At 37.6% G+C, this 18,165-nt stretch overlaps 1 protein-coding gene across 1 annotated transcript in view; it reads right to left on the bottom strand.

Moving 5' to 3' along the window:
- LOC121411568 overlaps window positions 1-18,165 on the bottom strand; it is an 89,739-nt gene that overhangs the window by 19,077 nt on the left and 52,497 nt on the right. Inside the window, 4 exon segments of the mRNA XM_041604366.1 lie at window positions 4,023-4,118; window positions 7,380-7,406; window positions 8,098-8,220; window positions 11,634-11,826. Coding sequence (XP_041460300.1) covers window positions 4,023-4,118; window positions 7,380-7,406; window positions 8,098-8,220; window positions 11,634-11,826 — 439 coding nt within the window.

Here is an 18,165-nt window from a genome sequence, read left to right as displayed (position 1 = left end):
CGATCGCTGGAGAACGGGTATCTGTACTAGCCCTGACTCTGGCGTTGCAAGGGTAGGAGCTAAGTAAGACAGGGCACCCTTACTTTCGAATAGAAAGTGAGGTTCAGGCCAGAAAAGCGACGGTCTCGTCGCCTGGGCGGACGGTCCGCGGACGTGATAGGTTGCCCTCTCAAAGCAGTCAAACATTCTCACGAGAGAAGTGCGGCATGCGGTATGTAAGAGATTCATACCTCCAATCTACGGGCCCGCTTAGGGGGAAGAATGGAGAGAGTTACCGCTGAAGGAGTCGTCGCCGTATGTGAGCTTGACGTAGAGGGCGAATTCGGGAGTACCTGCATAATAATCGCCCCCCCCCTGCCTCTGCCTTCTCGCTAGCCTCGAGAGGCTTGAAAATTTCGAGACGGCGGCGCCGGAGCCTGGCGCTTCCGGGCAGCAGCAGAGCGGGGGTGGATTTACACCCTCGGAGCTGGCGGCTTCCTCGTCGTAGGAGCCGCCTCGTCTAGAGCGACCCCGTCACTCTCCGAGACCCCCAATACGGCCGATTGAGCTCGGGGCGCCTGAAGAGGCGGGGCGAGAAAATATGGACTCCCTTGCTTCATCAATACCCCCGCTCGGAGGGTAGATGTGAGGTAGATACTTGTCAAGCAGCGCCTGAGCGCTTACTGAAAAGTCGACCGCGGGATAGGGGTTGTCCTCGCACTGTCCGCCTTCGAGAGACTCCTCGTAAAGGGAGTCTCGCTCTATGGACTGAACCGGGGGGTTGTCCAGTAAGCGCCGGGGTGGCCCCGCGTGTCGGCTGGGACACGTGCTCTGAGATCGACGAAAATGCTGGAAAGCACACGCGATCTTGGGGCACCCGGTGCACTGGCTGGCGATTTAACAGAATCGCTCGAGGATTTCCCGGGTGTCTGGTGGTTATTGCCCACTTGTCTCGCTTGATGCTCAGGGGCATCAGCGGGGTGAGTAGACGTCGAGGGTGGGGTGAACCCGCACTGCTCGAAAGCAGAATGTAGCAGCATGAATAGCTGTGACATCTGACCACCGACACAAGGGTCTGAAGGAGGGACGCCCATGGCAACAGGGCTGGCCGACCTCACCTTCGACCTCTTCTTCTTCGCGGCCTCCGCCGGCGTGGCCGGGGCAGAAGAAGGCACAAGAGGCACGGGTGATTTCTTACGATTTGCCGCCCCTGGCAGGGCGGCCGCCAACAACGAAACTTCACCCGAATCTGACGGGGTCAGATTGTGGTCACAGTCTGATGTGTGACGCCTCTCGCGGTAGCGGAATGTAGCAGCATGAATAGCTGTAACATCTGACCACCGACACAAGGGTCTGAAGGAGGAACGCCCATGGCAGCAGGGCTGGCCAACCTCTCCTTCGACCTCTTCTTCTTCTTCTCTTTCTGCGGGCTCCGCCGGTGTGGCCGGGGCAGAAGAAGGCATGAGAGGCACGGGTGATTTCTTACGATTTGCCGCCCCTGGCAGGGCGGCCGCCGGCAACGAAACTTCACCCGAATCTGACGGGGTCAGATTGTGGTCACAGCCTGATGTGTGACGCCTCTCGCGGTAGCAGAATATAGCAGCATAACATGTATGACTGTAACATCTGACCACCGATACAAGGGTCTGAAGGAGGAACGCCCATGGCAACAGGGCTGGCCGACCTCTCCTTCGACCTCTTCTTCTTCTTCTTATTTTGCGGGCTCCGCCGGCGTGGCCGGAGCAGAAGAAGGCACAAGAGGCACGGGTGATCTCTTACGATTTGCCGCCCCTGGCAGGGCGGCCGCCAACAACGAAACTTCACCCGAATCTGACGGGGTCAGATTGTGGTTACAGTCTGTGTGACGCCTCTCGCGGTCAGGGGCTGGGCGATCTCTCCCGATGCTGTCAGCGGAGGACGACTTATACGGCAGAGATCCTGACCTGTGCCGGGGGGAGAGAACCGCACTCTCCCTCCGGACTTCTGGTGACCCGGTAGCCGGTGGGTCGCATAGCCCTATGGGTGCTGCGGCGGCAGGACCTAGTTTAGGCTTGGAAGCCTTGGCTACCACTTTTTCCTTTGTCCGAGACCGTGGCACCACAGTCTCGGCCTTCCTTCTCTTAGCATCCGACCGCAAATTCGGAATGCTGATCGACGCACCCTCATACTCACCGCCGCCGGGCGCTCACCGCGGCGTCCCTCCTACTCGCCTGGAGGCGGCCGACTTCTGTAACTTGCAATCGGGACGGTCCCCGTGGAGGGCACCAGGTCCTCTGGGGCTGTGTTAGTCCCATTCAAAGGTACCTCTCTCTACCCTGAAAAAGGAAAAACAAGAATTTTTTTTTTTTTTTACAAAGATCTCGCTTAGATTAAAAGTGGAGACCGGAGTGGTCTTTCCCTCCTCCTAAAAGGAGTTTGTTTGAGCAAACAGAACAAAACAAGAGGGGAGGGGTAGGGAGGAAGAAGAACCTAAGAATAGTTTAGGTATCTGCCTGTAAGAAAATAAAAAGGAGGTCGGAGACTTTGAAAAAAGAAACTCCTACAAGGTTCCCCTACTATATTCTCTTTTTTTTTTTTTTTTGTGCCCGAAGGAAAAATTCGAAACAAAAATTCAAAAATGAATGCAAGTTCAGAAGAGAACGAAGTTTCCACCTGCGAAGAAACACAAGAACAAGCATTTCAGAGCAGGAAGAAAAGGGATTGAGAGACAAATAATTCCAGATAAAAGAAATTTTACGATAATTTCCAAGAGGAAAAAAGTAACCTCCTGTGGAAAGGTAAAGAAATTCAGAACAGGAGGGAGGAACGTCTCTAGTAACGATTCCAAGAGGAAGAACGACACAGTAAATCCTCAAAGGGAAATCGTAGAGCCCGCCTGTCGAAGTAAAAAAATATAAGACTAGGAGGGAAGAGGGAATCGAACGAAGAAAACAATTCCGGGAAGGTCAAAAAAATTTCTAACAGGAAGGAGACCCCACCTGTAAAGAACAAAAAAAATTTTTTTTTTTTTTTTTTGGGGGGGGGATTGAATAACCAATCAATCAAGGTATAATTAAACAATCCCCGAAGCGTCTGTGAATAAAATATTAATCAAGAATTTTATTCAGAACAGAAAGGAAAAGGAATTGAGCTTTAAGATCCGCCTGTGAATAAAATATCAATCAAGAAATTTATTCAGAACAGAAGGAAAAGGAATTGAGCTTTAAGATCCGCCTGTGAATAAAATATCAATCAAGAAAATTATTCAGAACAGAAGGAAAAGGAATTGAGCTTTAAGATCCGCCTGTGAATAAAATATCAATCAAGAAATTTATTCAGAACAGAAAGGAAAGAGAATTGAAGAATTAATCAATCAATAATCAATCGAAAATCTTAATAAATCAATTCCAGAAAGCAAGGAAGGAACAGAGTTGAAGATCCCAACCTGCAAAAAGAAATAACAATAACACCCTCGACAACAAGTGTAGAGGCTGTCTAGAATTTAATTCAAAAACGGCACCAAAAGCCACCACGCTTTGAACGTGAAGAACAATAACCATGACAGGTGGTGAAGGCTTGCTGCCACGTAGGCAGGCCAAGCCCGGTGCCTCGCGAACGCGCTAGCGATGCGGCGCGACGAGAACTCAAACGTTAGAAAAACAATTTAAGTGTCACCAAAAACACGTCTAAAAAGTCACGCCAGGTGTAAATTCTGAACACAATCTTACACACAAATGGAAAGATTGAAATTAAAAGGGAGAATGCACCACAGATAAGCGAAAATAATATACCAAAGCTCAAAAAAGATTTGAGCTCTTAGGAGACTTATCTGAGCACGTCTTGACAGGTGGCTTGCCGAAAGCAAAAGAGGAAGATGGACGCTAATTGCGCGGTGATCATGGGTAGTAAGCCTGAACGGGAGAGGGCGCGCTCGCGCTTTTTAAATTCTTGGGAGTTCTTTTCGGGTATGGCAGTCCAGAGGGCTGAACTAGCAAATCAAGTAGATGTATGGAGTTATTGAAGTAAATAAAACATTTTGTTTTGTATTTCAAATTTATAATCACCTCATCATTCTCAACTGGATCATAGACATACTGGACAATGTCTGTGAAGATGGGATTCTCTTTCAAAAACTTCTGTTGCTGATGACATCTCTTTATCTAAAAAAAAAGAAAGAAGAACTGAGATATATCACAATAAATTACATATACATTGTTTATACTCACTGAATACTTGCCTCCCACCATCTTTTGTATCAATTATGATTTATCAGAATGCCGATTTTTGTCCATTTAAAATGTGCAAATATCAATCTCGAGCCATTCTAAAAACAGATCTATGAATTGTACATGTACGTTTTAGCACAAACTTAGTTCAATACTTCAAATTATTGTTCTAGGGTAGACACCACACTGATTATGATTTCTGTGCTGGATGCACCTTACTGGGATTTAATTGTTTTTTTCTTCTTCCTTTTACTAATAAAAATTCATCTTTATACAACCTTTGCCCATTAGCAAATAATGAAATCTCCACTGTACGATTTAAGACAATTCAGATGTATTTGCTGCAGTTCATATACAGGGCTATAAAAATAAAGTACATAATAATGCAACTATCCCATTCACATACATGTATGTAACACTCAAAGAAACAAGAAACATCAAATATTCACTAAAACTTTCAACTTTTGTGCATGTGATGAGCATATCAATTCTGGCACAAATTAATTTTTACAATTCAAGATGAATTGTTAGATGACTGTTATCATGTTCAGGTTAACATCAAACAAAAATAATAATTAACTTAAGATGGTACAGTTCAATTTTCCCTACCAAGGATTAACCGATTTGGACAAATAAAGGGAATCCCCTCAAAAAAAAAATCTGAAGCTTGCTAAACTTGCTTTCATGAATAGAAGCACACAGATACTTTAAATGTCAGCTCTACGAATACCACCATATTGCCAGATTGGTAGGATAAGCTTGTTTTTATCAGACAAAACATCAAGAGTTTGTGCTAGCAAACAATCCCTCATCTTACATAAATTACGATCCCCAAAGCTGATGTGTAATGGAGATTAAGAACAAATATTACACAACGTACACTATTTAACGTGGAGGTACATGTGCTTTGCAAACCATCAAGAAACAAACACATTTTTTTCCTACATTAAACTACTGAAACAAATCAACCTCAACCAGTTGACAGTATTTGGCAAGATTAATTTATGTCCCATTCAGGCATACTAAAATTTCCATGAATCAGATTGGTACTATCCAATGATATCTCCATTATATAACTGTCCAAATTCTGGCCTCAGAATTAATTTATCATTCTAATCCTGAAGATAAGATACATGTATGTATCTAGAAAGGAAAAATCTGAAGACCAGAAATAGATTTGAAATTACAATTAGTAATCAACACACAAAACTTAAAGTTTTTATAAAAATTCCTTTTCTCACTGCAAATATACAAGGGACTTACAAAAAATCCCTGTGAAACTATTCATAAGTTTGACAAGTAATTTACTTACACCACGGCAAAAATACCTGGGTCCCATTGCAAAACTTTGCCATCTAGCAGTATTAAAAGTTGCATGGAATCCTTGATTCTGATTGGCTGTTGATCAGCATTACCATGGTAATTACCTTTGGATGGTAACATTACCATAATAGTAACTTTTATGCAACAGGGCCCTGGTATTTATTGATTGGGGCAGATCAGGGTGAAATTCCCAATCAGAGAATACATGTGCCTGATATTCTCTCTTTTCAAACCAGCCTGTAAGGAACTAGGCTATTTTGACATATCTGGTTTGTAATAATCTCTTCAGGCAAATAACATGTATCACGGTTTTGCAAAGCCTGTAAAAGATGCATGTAAACCTCTCTTTGTACACCATACATTTTACATAGTTCTTTATTTGTGCTATTTTGTGGGCAAGATCAAAATAAATATAAATAAAACATATGAGTGAAAAAAAAACTCTTCAGAAACAAAATGATGAGAAAACTTAAAACAAAACTGATTTTTAAGCAAGTTAGTTAAAGCATAGTGTCAATGGTGATGACGGTTATTACATGTAGGTTGGGTCATTTTCACTCTGAAAAAAAATGTTATTAATTCACAAGAAATACATGCAGCACAATAAAATCATAATTCAAATTTAATGCCTGCAATAATGTTGGTATAAGTACATGTATGTTTCATGAAGAGCAGAAACAGTCATACTGTAGCGAACTATGAATTCATGTTTTAAAATAATATTAAGTAAGCAGCAAAGTATAGTTTACTAAAATAAGGAATTAGACTTTGTATTTATTTTTGCTGAAGTTTGCTTTTTGGCAATCATTTCTAGAGATTTTTTCTTTCAGAAAGAGAGAAAAGGTGTGAGTGAAGAGAAAATAAAAGAGAGGAAGGGAGAAGGATGAAGTGATAATATCTTCTTTTGTAAAAGAAACTGAAGCAATGAAAATATTTGCATAACTCATACACAGTGATTATTACAATTAAATTATTTCTTCTAAATTTAATACACAGTAATCTATGCCATTTTTCATGTTTTCTCAACCACAAGTGTTACTGTGCAGTTACATTTATGAATATTCAACCCAAATGACTGCCATGAACAGGAAACAAAAAACAAGAGTGAATACGTTATCATGCAGGGAATAATTTTCCTTGTATTGCATCACAATTTGCTCCACATTTTTGAAAGACTGCTATGCATAGAGTCTTTTGTATAGCATATTTTTACATAGGACTGTACATAGATGAGAGCTTTTCTCTTATGACCAAAAATGCTATTTGCAAATTGGTAAAAATTATTCCCTGTCGTGTCTCTGCTGAATATACATGTCTCTGCTAAATATTCACATCTTACTCATAAATATCAAACAGAGAATTTGTGCATAGATACACTAAAACTGCCAAAACACACAAAAATATAAATTGTGATATCAATTGATAAAATATCCATTCATATGAAATCAGAAGCAGAAGAGAAATAGAGCATCAGTTGGCAAAAATTGAAATAAATGTGTCACTGCTAATCTCGTTTTATGAGAAATTAAGAACCTTTTATTACATTCAAATTTTCATCATTCTGTTTCTCTAACCATTTTCTATTTTCGTGTGGAGTACTTGAAGCTTTCTAAAAAAAAAAAGGATTTTATTTTCTCGAATACACAATAACCTCTCAAAACGAAAGTATCACTATTCTGCACTATAGCAATGTTACAGTGTGCTAGAATTTAGAAGAAAGCACTGCACTTACATATTTTGATAATATCTGGGGAGAATAGATTTAGAATGAAAGTAGAAAAGAAAAAAGTCCATGCAATAAAGTACATGATCGATATGAAAGTTGCTGTAGAATATTCATTTTTGGAATGAAAAGATAAGAAGTTTATAAACCTTCTGGGAATCTTCCGCAGCCTGTGACTGTAAGGAAACATGATATAAATAGGGTAATTATGTGAAAGGTTCCAATTCCTGTACTGCATAAAAGGTTTGGTGAGAAATAATGAATGCCCCTGGCCTAGGCTAGGTATAAACCAAATTCATCAGGGCCCATCATCAATTTGAAATAATGTCCAAACAATTTTGAGTAAGCACTACATACAGTACATGAAATTGTTTTGTAAATAAAATCACTACAAATAGCTTATCAGGGTTCTGCTCCTTCTCTTTTATACTCATTGAAATCAACACTATTAAAGTCATTTTCATAATAATCATCATCACAACATATCACAACCATCAAAGCTTTGACCATCGTTGTTATCATCATTAACATTTTCATCAGCATGACAATTATCATTATCACCATTACTACCACCATCAATCATTATTATCATCACTGCCATCATCACCATCCTCCTCATCATCATCATCACATCCTCATCACCACAATCCTCCTCCTCCTCCTCACCATCACCAAAATCCTCCTCCTCCTCCTCCTCATCACCAAAATCCTCCTCCTCCTCCTCCTCCTCATCATCATCATCATCACCATCACCACAACCACCACCACCACCACCACCACCATTACCATCATCATCATCATCATCATCATCACCACCACCACCACCACCACTGTTTCACCATCAGCAAATTCATAAAAATAAATTACCATTTCAGCTTCATCTGATATTTTCTGGAAACATGATTTGACATAGGTACTGGTCTCAATTTCCGTGGTACTGAACACTCTGAAATGGTTGCGTAATCTCTCATAGATATCACCATCAAGCGTCTGAAACAATTCATAAGAGACACAAATATTTGACAATTAACATCACTTTAAAAGCAGAATGTCTTATAATTTGGTTTATAATCCATATTTTCTAAGGGTTTAAGGGGAATTATTGAGATGGTGATTCATTTTACGATGAAGATATATTTGTTTTACATTACTCTGAACGAGGTGATATCACAAATTGCCCCTTAATTACCAGGGTTTGATAGTTTCCAAACTGATCATATCTAATTAGCCATGATAAAATGAGTACTATGCTCAGTGGGCAATTAGGAAAAATATTGCACATACTTAATAATATATTATTACACAGCTACATGTACATAAATATGTCAAAAAATGTTTTAAAACAAATCTATTTTAAAGGCACAGAAACTGAAACAACAATACAGAGCAGTTATATTGATTTTATGACATATTGTTGGCGGAGATGAAAACATAAGTCATTCAAATTATGCTATCAAAACAATGGCTAACATTCTCTTGAGTCTTGACTCTAGAAATAAAACACATTACGAAACTATTATTTTGCTTTCAGACAAAATATTGTACAGCTGTATTACTTGTAAAATATTAAAATATAGTTGTTGCACAGTGCGGTTTTGAAATGATCTTTTCAAACTGGCTTTCTAGACTAGTTGATTCATGTGGCTATAAAAGGGAAATGACATAAAAAATTAATTTGTTCAGCATCCAAGAATATATCCATGCAAGAGATCATACAATCATCCAATCACATTTTCCAGTATGGTATATTAAATTCAATCACATATTAAAATCATGGCCTATGCAACTATTCAGTAATTCATGTAATGCGAGCCTTGCCATGTGTGATATATGCACAGCACCTGCATACATTTTCACACAAATTTTGCTTCTATAAGTGAATAGATTTTTAATAAACACTACACTGTACCAACGCACAGAGAGTGTTCATTAATCATAAATGTTATTTACTTAAGCCATTTCTGTATCAACTTTCCTCAAACACATGTCATTTGTCTTTGAAACTTATTTTCATTGCAAAGTTGACTCTCTACAGGTAAGTATAACATTTCTAACTACCATCAATAATCATTAAAAAAATCAAATCATATCGCCATTCGTAGATTTCTACAGACTTCTATTAAAACACAATGATTCTTTTTAAGAAAACTCAAATAGTATTGCATATAGATTTCTTGCAGTCTGAATATAGACAGTTCAACAATAAAAAAATAAATGGAGGTTGGGTCAACTTAGCCCCCGATATGCTCAAAATAACCTTGGAAACTAAAAAAAAAGGAGTCCCGGAAATCCCCATTTTTCGTAATTTTGAAGCTTCAAATGCCCCCCCCCCCCAAAAAAAAAGCCTGCATTTCATACTATATGTATGTTTGACATCTGGTAATATATTGACAGTACTCGGTTTCATACTTTCTGCTTTGTTGTACTATGTCAAAACAGGTCTTATTTATAAAAACCTATCAAAACTAAAATATGAAACTGCAATACCACATAAAGATGGAAACATTGGGGTATACAGGACAATGTTCATACAACTGTAGGATGTTAAAGGTGTTGATCAGCATTTTAACATGAATAAAAACATAAAATGTAGAATATTCTTTCCACTCTTTGGGTAAAGTTTAACTGAGAATAATAAAGATAAGGTTCATGAATTTATTAAATTGCAATATTCTATAGTGAATTCCCCTTTTAAAAAAACCCACACCAAATACCATAGTAATGCCCCCTACCCCCCCCCCCCCAAAAAAAAAACATACCATATATAACTTGTATAAAAAATGTCAAATTTCCAATAAACTCTCAAAAACATTCTCCCAATAACTGAAAACATATCAAACAAGCTACAAAACAAAAGATTTTAGATAAGTGGACAAATTGAATATTTATCAAATCAAATCAATATGCAAAGGTAGAAGGGTGGTATGAACCACCGTAGTTGATACTTTGGCATCAATTTCAATAAAGCATACAATACAGGTGTTATGAATCAGGACACTTCCATCCATGTGCACATGTACTTCACATCTGTTTTTCAGTGTTGCCTTCCTCTTCTCTATTGTTTATTCCAAAATACCTTCACCTTTGTAATTCTCAGATTGTGAAACAAGTTTATAGGGATGCTTTTCTCCGATAATGAAGCCCATCTTCCCTTTCATCTGTTATCGTATACATATCCAAAGCATTTTCCAGTAGTACTGAAATTCTCAATGAAGGGCTGAAATGTGACACTTTTTAATTTCTTTTCTTAGAGCATGACGCAAAATTTATACACTATATTTTGTTGTCTCTGGTGTACACTAGCCACTGTAAAACAGATCCTATGTACCAAATTATTTACTAATGATGACTTCTTTCTCATTATCCCTTCTCTCTAAAAAGCATATAATACCCCCCCCCACATAAAACAAGACACCCACTTGATGATCCAAATATCCACTGACCCTACATCGACAGTCATATACCCCTTTCATAAACCCATCCTCCAATTATCCGCCTCAGAGTAATGCTGATAATTCAATAAAATTTGTGTTCACAAACTCCGGAAATAATCTGCACTTTTTTTTTACGAGCACCCGTCCTGAAAAAAGGCGGATAATTGTCCTGTCAACTGCACACGCCCCCTCCGATGGGGTTGTTTTGGAAAAGGGTGACCTTGTGACCGCACCATGGCAATTATCCGCATTACTTTAGTAGAAATGCGTTCATAAAGTCGAAATCTCGTCCCGATGCCGCTATTATGCGGATAATTGCAGCATCAATATAATGCGGATAACTCTGGTCCCGCTCCGATTTTACGACCAAATTATGCGGCTATTATCGGCATAATTGGGTTTATGAAAAGGGTATAAGACTAGTCTAGACTCTCCAAGATGGAAGCTACCTTTTCCGAAAGCCCCAAATATAGAGGAAGAAATTCAAGATTACCTTTAACTTTAATCCATTCATCAGAGCCAACCTAACAGTGATCAAGTACAAAACTTGAACCATCTTGGAAACCCTAGGCATCAAACAAGTGATTCTTGCCCCTGATTGGTTCAGTTTTGTACTGGACTCACCATTGGATCAGGTGGACAGATTGTAGATAGGGGTAGTCTTGTCTGTCTCCCTCTATGTAGGGCTTCTGATGTAGATTCGCTCTTATAGAGGCTAGACTGGATCATCCAGTTCAACAACATTTTTGCTCCATCGACATTTGCTTAGATGGAAAATCTGCATATTAAGACAAACATAAAACTTAACCTCCAAAACAAAATAACCCTTATCCTTATCTTTTCATTAAATTCTGAACCAAAAACTCTATACAATCCTAACTCTAACCCTATGCCCTATTGAGAAATTAAGACCGGATGAGCTGTTGTGCCACAGGATTATTCACCAGGTAACTCAACAGATCAACCTACCTCCATTAGATATGGCACGTCCGTTTCATGCAGTCGTTTCCGATGTGCATTGGCCGCGGCCAGACATAGTAAGTACTCGTTTCTCATGTGTGCTGCTCTCCTGTCGCATGTTGTTCTCCTGGAAATCAACTTGGCTGTCGTCTTTTCCAGGGAGGATCGTGACTGGAAGAACTTGACCGAACCCTTGTTCAATCTATGGTTAGGGAAAATGAAATAAAATGGACACAACCAGTAAATTCCATCAACTTTATTCATTTCAGTGATAAATGTTTAAAAAAAAAGAGAAAAAAGGTAAATAAAAACAATACATTAAAAGAGATTATTTCCCTCCAAAGATATCAGTTCAAGTAAGAAATGATCTAACAAATGTACACACTGTACATCAATCTATGGTAGATATGAAAGTAAAAAATTGGGAAAAATTGTCTGAATTAAGAAACTGATAAAAAGTTATAACAAATGTTTCACCTACAAGCTACGTGTACAAGTTTTTCATATTTCTGTTAATAAAATGACAAACATGTAATACGTTAGAAGTATCATTGCATGGTTTGAGGGCAACATAAATACCCCGATTCTAAATGACACCATGACTACAAATCATGAAGCATCCGGCCAAGGGACTTCATTGCCTATAGATATTGTACACACAGGATGATGTTTATCATTCTCAATGGATATCAGCATAAAGTTGCTTTTAAAACATTCCTCATTATACAAACACTGTATTACATTGCAGATCTATATGGGTGATTCCAAGCAAAAATTGACATTTTTATAAGTTCATAAGAACAAAAGGTGGTCATAATTAGCCCCCCAAAATTTTCTTACACATCTCCTTACATGTATAAGAGAACTCTAACCATACAAAAATTATACATGGGATTACATATTGTATTTTTCAATTTAACAGAAAACTACTGTTTGTTTTGTAAAACTTTCAGTTGGAAAATATGAAGATCATCATTTTACATAATAAAAGAAAATCTTCAAATATAATTTGCAGGAAGGGTTAAAAAAATATCAAATTTGTGGGTGCCATCAAAGTGTAATGCAACTGACCCTAATGCGACTGACCAGAGTTTTTGTATCCACAAAAAAACTTGAAGTTGTTTCCCAAATTCAAATGTCTTATTTGAAACTTCTGTATGTAAGTAATATTTTGCAGGTATTGAAGTTGGTCAAAGTGTTTTGATTTGAAAGAACTATTAAAAAGTAATCAGTCACTTTTTTCCATGTCCTTTTGTGTAATGCGACTAACCGATTTTTGGACGTAATGGCATCCACAACATACAGTATACAACCTTCCTGTACATGTATGTACTGTTTTACAGCCTCGATTGTCAAGATACATTTGACAGAATAAACTTGACAGAAAGACTCATTCCTGTAAATTCTAGCACCAAGTATTGAAAAAAAGAGTAAAAAGAAACGTAAAAGTGTAGTGGAATTGTCAATATCACATTTTTCAATTGTATTTTACATGTAGATACAAACTGTACTCAACAAAACTGCCTTCCAGCAGAAATTTTATGCTGCTTTTTCAAAAAGACAATTCAGGATGATTTGTCAAAGTAATATCATATGATATTGCATGTTTATTTATAGCAAATACAAAGGAATCAAGAAATGAAAATAATAAGTTGTATTTCGCTATAAAAATTGATATTTAAAGAGTGTTGACCTTTCAAATGTACATACTATTTCTGGATGACAGGGGGCAATATGTGAACTTTGGCCACTGAGAAACATATTAAGATAAAACTACAAGCATTGTCAAATTAATTTACCCCCACCCCCCCCCAAAAAAAAAAAACTACAGCATATGCAATTCAGTAAAAAGTAATGTATGTTTCCCAATTCTCCCCATTACAAGGAAAAATAGATCCTTCATTTCCTAAAAACTACCCACTGCTATCAACTCTAAACTAAGGCGTGGGGAGAACTACATGTAAGACCAACACCTTGAATGGGGCAAATCTTCAGACTCTGACTCATCTGTTTCTCTGTGCCTCAAATGCCTAAAACTTTGGCTAAATTTGGTACTTACTTCATACTGAAAATCTGTCATTACAACAAACCTAAATATGGATGGCTGAGAAAAACAAACCTTGACAAAAATCCCAAAATATCAAACGCAGTAATCTGTTAATACAATCTGTAACATTTTCCAAAGATAAACATGTTTTTTTTTACCAATCTCCTTTAATACAAACTGTAGTTTCATTTAGAAAATTTCACACACTTTCTCACGTTTAAATTAATGCACAAGCAAAAACAGGAATATGTTTAATAGCAGTAGCACACATTGTACATGTACAGCATTTTGACCAAAACTGACTACATGATATAAGGAGATATATTGTAATTTTCTGCCTCTAAGTCCTAAGACAAAAGGCAATACAATAAATGTATTTGTTAGCAGTATTTGCCACAAAATCAATGAACTCCATTCAGTGTGAAAAAAAGTTTTCAACACATTCATTGTTTTATATAGGACCCTCTTCATTCTTTTACAAAAATAAGTATTATCAGTTTTAAGTTTGGAAAGAAAAATATCAAATAGAATAATGAAATTTTGTGGTAAATTTGTAACTTATGTAAGTTGGGAAATTGTAAAAATTACAATTTTTGTGTGATGAATGAACAACATTTGTTTGCAAAACAAACACACCCTTGCACTGTAATAAATTGATGTAGCTTCACTTCTCAAGAAAATTACAGTCAACATAGAATATTTCCACTGAATTGATTCTTCTATCCAAGTAATGTCAATACAATAAATTCAAACAACCATGAAATTGTGTCACTTAGGCATAGGTAAATGAATGATGAATACAGTAATCCCTTGCTCAATGGTAAATCCCCACTTGGTCCAATGACTTCTTAACCATCATGACAATAATAACACTTCACCTAATTTCCAGTCAAATGTTATACCATGTATTCAGATCACATTTAGTCTTAAAACAATGTTAATAATATTCAGTGTTTGTAAATACCCAATAGATGAAGAGGCAATAGGACCATTTGATCCAAGTAGACGGTCATGAACATATCAACCAATAATAGAAATGGAAAGTAACAAGCAGTATAAGTTGGTACTCAAAAAGCATTTCATTTCATCTAGCCTGGGACTCTGGGAGACCAGACAGTGCACTTTTATGGAGTGCCTGTTGCCAACTCATTTAAAAAGTACAGATGAATTTCAATCCTGCATTGAAAAATGTACAAAGATCACTTTGCAATGAAATGAGAGGAAAAAGAGAATATGAGTACCAATTGAATTACAGAAAGATATATGTACATGTACATGTACACACAATGATGAAATTTTCAACCCACTCTAATATGTAAGAAAAATGTCTTATATGTATATCAAAATATCAAAAAAGAAAAAAAAAATCCTCGTATATCTTGCAAAATCATAAAATACATCAAATGAAACATGTTTTCATTTCAAATCATCCACACTACGCCAGTTTTTTTTTTACAAGAACATATGCATTCATATTTAAAGGTCAAGTCCACCCCAGATAAATGTTGATTTCAATTAATACAGAAAAATCAAATTAGAATAATGCACTGAAAATTTCATCAAAATCGGATGTCCATGTAAAATAAGAAAGTTATGACATTTTAAAGTTTCACTTATTTTCATAATTTAATAGTAATATACGCACAATTCAGTGACATGAAAATGAGACGGTCGATGATGTCCTTCACTCACTATTTCTTTAGTTTTTTATTGTTTGAATTGTACAATATATCATTTTTATGTATTTGACAATAAGGACCAACTTGAATGAACCATATAGTATCAAACAATGCTAATTCGAATATTTCATATAATAAAATACAAAGAAATAGTTAGTGGATGACATCATCAGTGTCCTTATTTGCATACCCACCAGGATGTGCATATAACTGTTTGTGAAATTAAGCAAAATTTTTAAATATCATAACTTTCTTATTTTACATCCGATTTTGATGAAATTTTCAGTGTTATACTTGTTGGAGTTTTCTCTTTTTATTCAAATCAACTTTTAGTTGATGTGGACTTGTCCTTTAACATAGTGATGCATTTTGAATAGTGGCAGACACTTCTCTATGATTTATCAAACTTAAAAGATGCTTTAACAACTCTAGTATTAGTCATGGTAGTTATAAGATTACCTGGGAATGATGCCAACTGGAATACAGTCATGAAAATACAAACCAGCCAAGAATTTGTTATCCCTTACTGAAGATTAAAAGATCAACACATCTTCATTCTGATCAGTGGTGTCTCTCCCCCTTAATCGTGATTAAACTTTGAGGACGGATGTCCATTCTTAACACCTGTAAATCTATTCCCTGCTAATCCAGGGCCCTCTCTTACAAAGAACTGCAAGTGATTCAAATCAAACTCAACGTATAATTGATCTATTAAGGTTCCTATCTCTCAACTATACAATTTAGATCAATCACAGTTTGAGTCTGACTGAATAAATCGTAACTCTTCATGACCTGTGGGCCCTGGTTTTAATTTCCACCTGTGCTGAATGGTGTGATTTCAATGTTATAAATCTGACCCATGGGCTTAGAAACTTCCTAATGGATCTACCAGCCTAATTACTGGTTTTAAAGATAAATGCCAGTTGCAGTAACGATTTCAAAATGAGTTCGTACAGAATCCAATGAAATGACCACCAAAGGTGCCAAAGGATTCTAGAAGAAATTGTGTAATGGCTAAAAAATTAGCAAATAAGCATAGGATTCAGGTCAAGCGTCGGGCCAACATTCAAAGCAATAATAATATACTGTCCCACGTACGCTTAACTGTGTTGGTGATCTTCAATGTGAACATTTTTCAGCGTAGATTTCAAGATTTCACAAAGCTCATATCCTCGATGTTATAGTGACAATTAAGCTTGGTTTCTTGCTTTCTCGTGAATCAGCAACTACTCGTACTACTCGTTCTCGTACTGCAACTATTTTCATTAAATCTTTAACGCTTAAAATTAGCTTGGTCTTTGTCAGTTCTGGTTGCATGGGCCAAGGATTTCTCAATGATAGATTTTTATTTGTTTAATATATGTAGTGGGCATGATTCAATCAGTAAAATCCTACACGTTATCTAATGAATATAGTTGAAAAAAATCTCATCATGCAAATCTCAAAGAAATTTCAAAACACAGGAGTCTAGACACAAGTTTGATTCTATGATTCTCTATTCAACAAAAAGCTCTGCTGAAATAGTAAACATGAAGAGACTGTAATAACACTTCTTTCATTTCATAAATTATTCCCCTCTCTCTGTAACACTTTGTATGTCCCCCTCTCTCCCTCTCTCTCTCTCTCTCTCTCTCTCATTCTCAGATTCTACATTTCCCTCATTTAAACTGTATTTCTCTATATTTAACCAGAATGAAGGGCAGGTGCATTTTGCCATTCCTCCTTCCCACTCTCCCTTCAAACTCCCCACCACCACCACAGTGCAAGTGGCCTCGTTAGTGCGGTAATGGCTGTCAATCAATGGAGACGACCTAAATATAGGTACCCCAGTATCTAGACCATCAACAGCATCATGTTGAAGACAGACGACGGCCTTGTATCAAAACATTCATCTTGACTAACACTTTATCTCCTTTAGCATTGAGAGAATGCTATGAAAGTAAAATCCATGGCTCTTGCACTTTATGCATGAAGTTTAAATAAGAATTTTTATAGAGAGGGGGAGGAATATTACTCAGAACATTTCCCTTATAATACAAAAATATTGCATACCAAATTTCTTCCAGATGGTATACAGCCCAATGTCCAAGAATAGGAGCCAATTGGGCAGGACAGCCCCAGGAAGACAGCTAACTGAGCAGCATTGTCATAGATGCAACAAACATCTTCATTCCCATCCATTTCCATTATCAGACCTCATGGATGGATGCCCAACTCAAACTCTATGCAAATGCCTAAAAATTCATTCCTTTTTACGACGATGATGATGGTGGTGGTGGTTGTATGAGCCGGAAAAGGTGTACTAGTCACTTGGTCATGACCCTTGACATATTATTCTAAGATACCGTATTCATACAGCTCAAGCTGTATACTGCCAGCTACAGCAACAGCACATCGATTTGATGGCACCTGCATCTGTCCCCGACCCTTTTCCATCCCACTATAGGCCAGTGGCCAATCTAGTGGAAAGGGGGGGGGGGGGTTAGGACACAGTATGTCGCAGCTCATTGTCACTGCAATGAGTCAAACCAACAGATCTACCAATAGGCTGCTTCTAAGATCAGATTCCACAAAATATCATCCATACATTAATATGGAGAGTGAGCGAAAGCAACAATGAAGTTGATGCCTCTCAGTTAGTGATGACACATAGTCCAGGATCCTGTGCCTCTATCCTATGCATCTATCATAAACAATTCATATCAGACCAGGCAGGTGGCACATTGGTTAGAGTGCCGAACTCATCATGAACAGAAGGTTATGGGTTCGATTCCCAACTAAGTCATACCAAGGAGTTACCAGCACTCCTTGGTCA

This window comes from Lytechinus variegatus, chromosome 1 (genome assembly GCF_018143015.1).
Source record: "Lytechinus variegatus isolate NC3 chromosome 1, Lvar_3.0, whole genome shotgun sequence".
NCBI lineage: Eukaryota > Metazoa > Echinodermata > Echinoidea > Temnopleuroida > Toxopneustidae > Lytechinus > Lytechinus variegatus.
The sequence above is the reverse complement of the archived record's forward strand: the minus strand, read 5'-3'. Positions and strand labels throughout refer to the sequence as shown.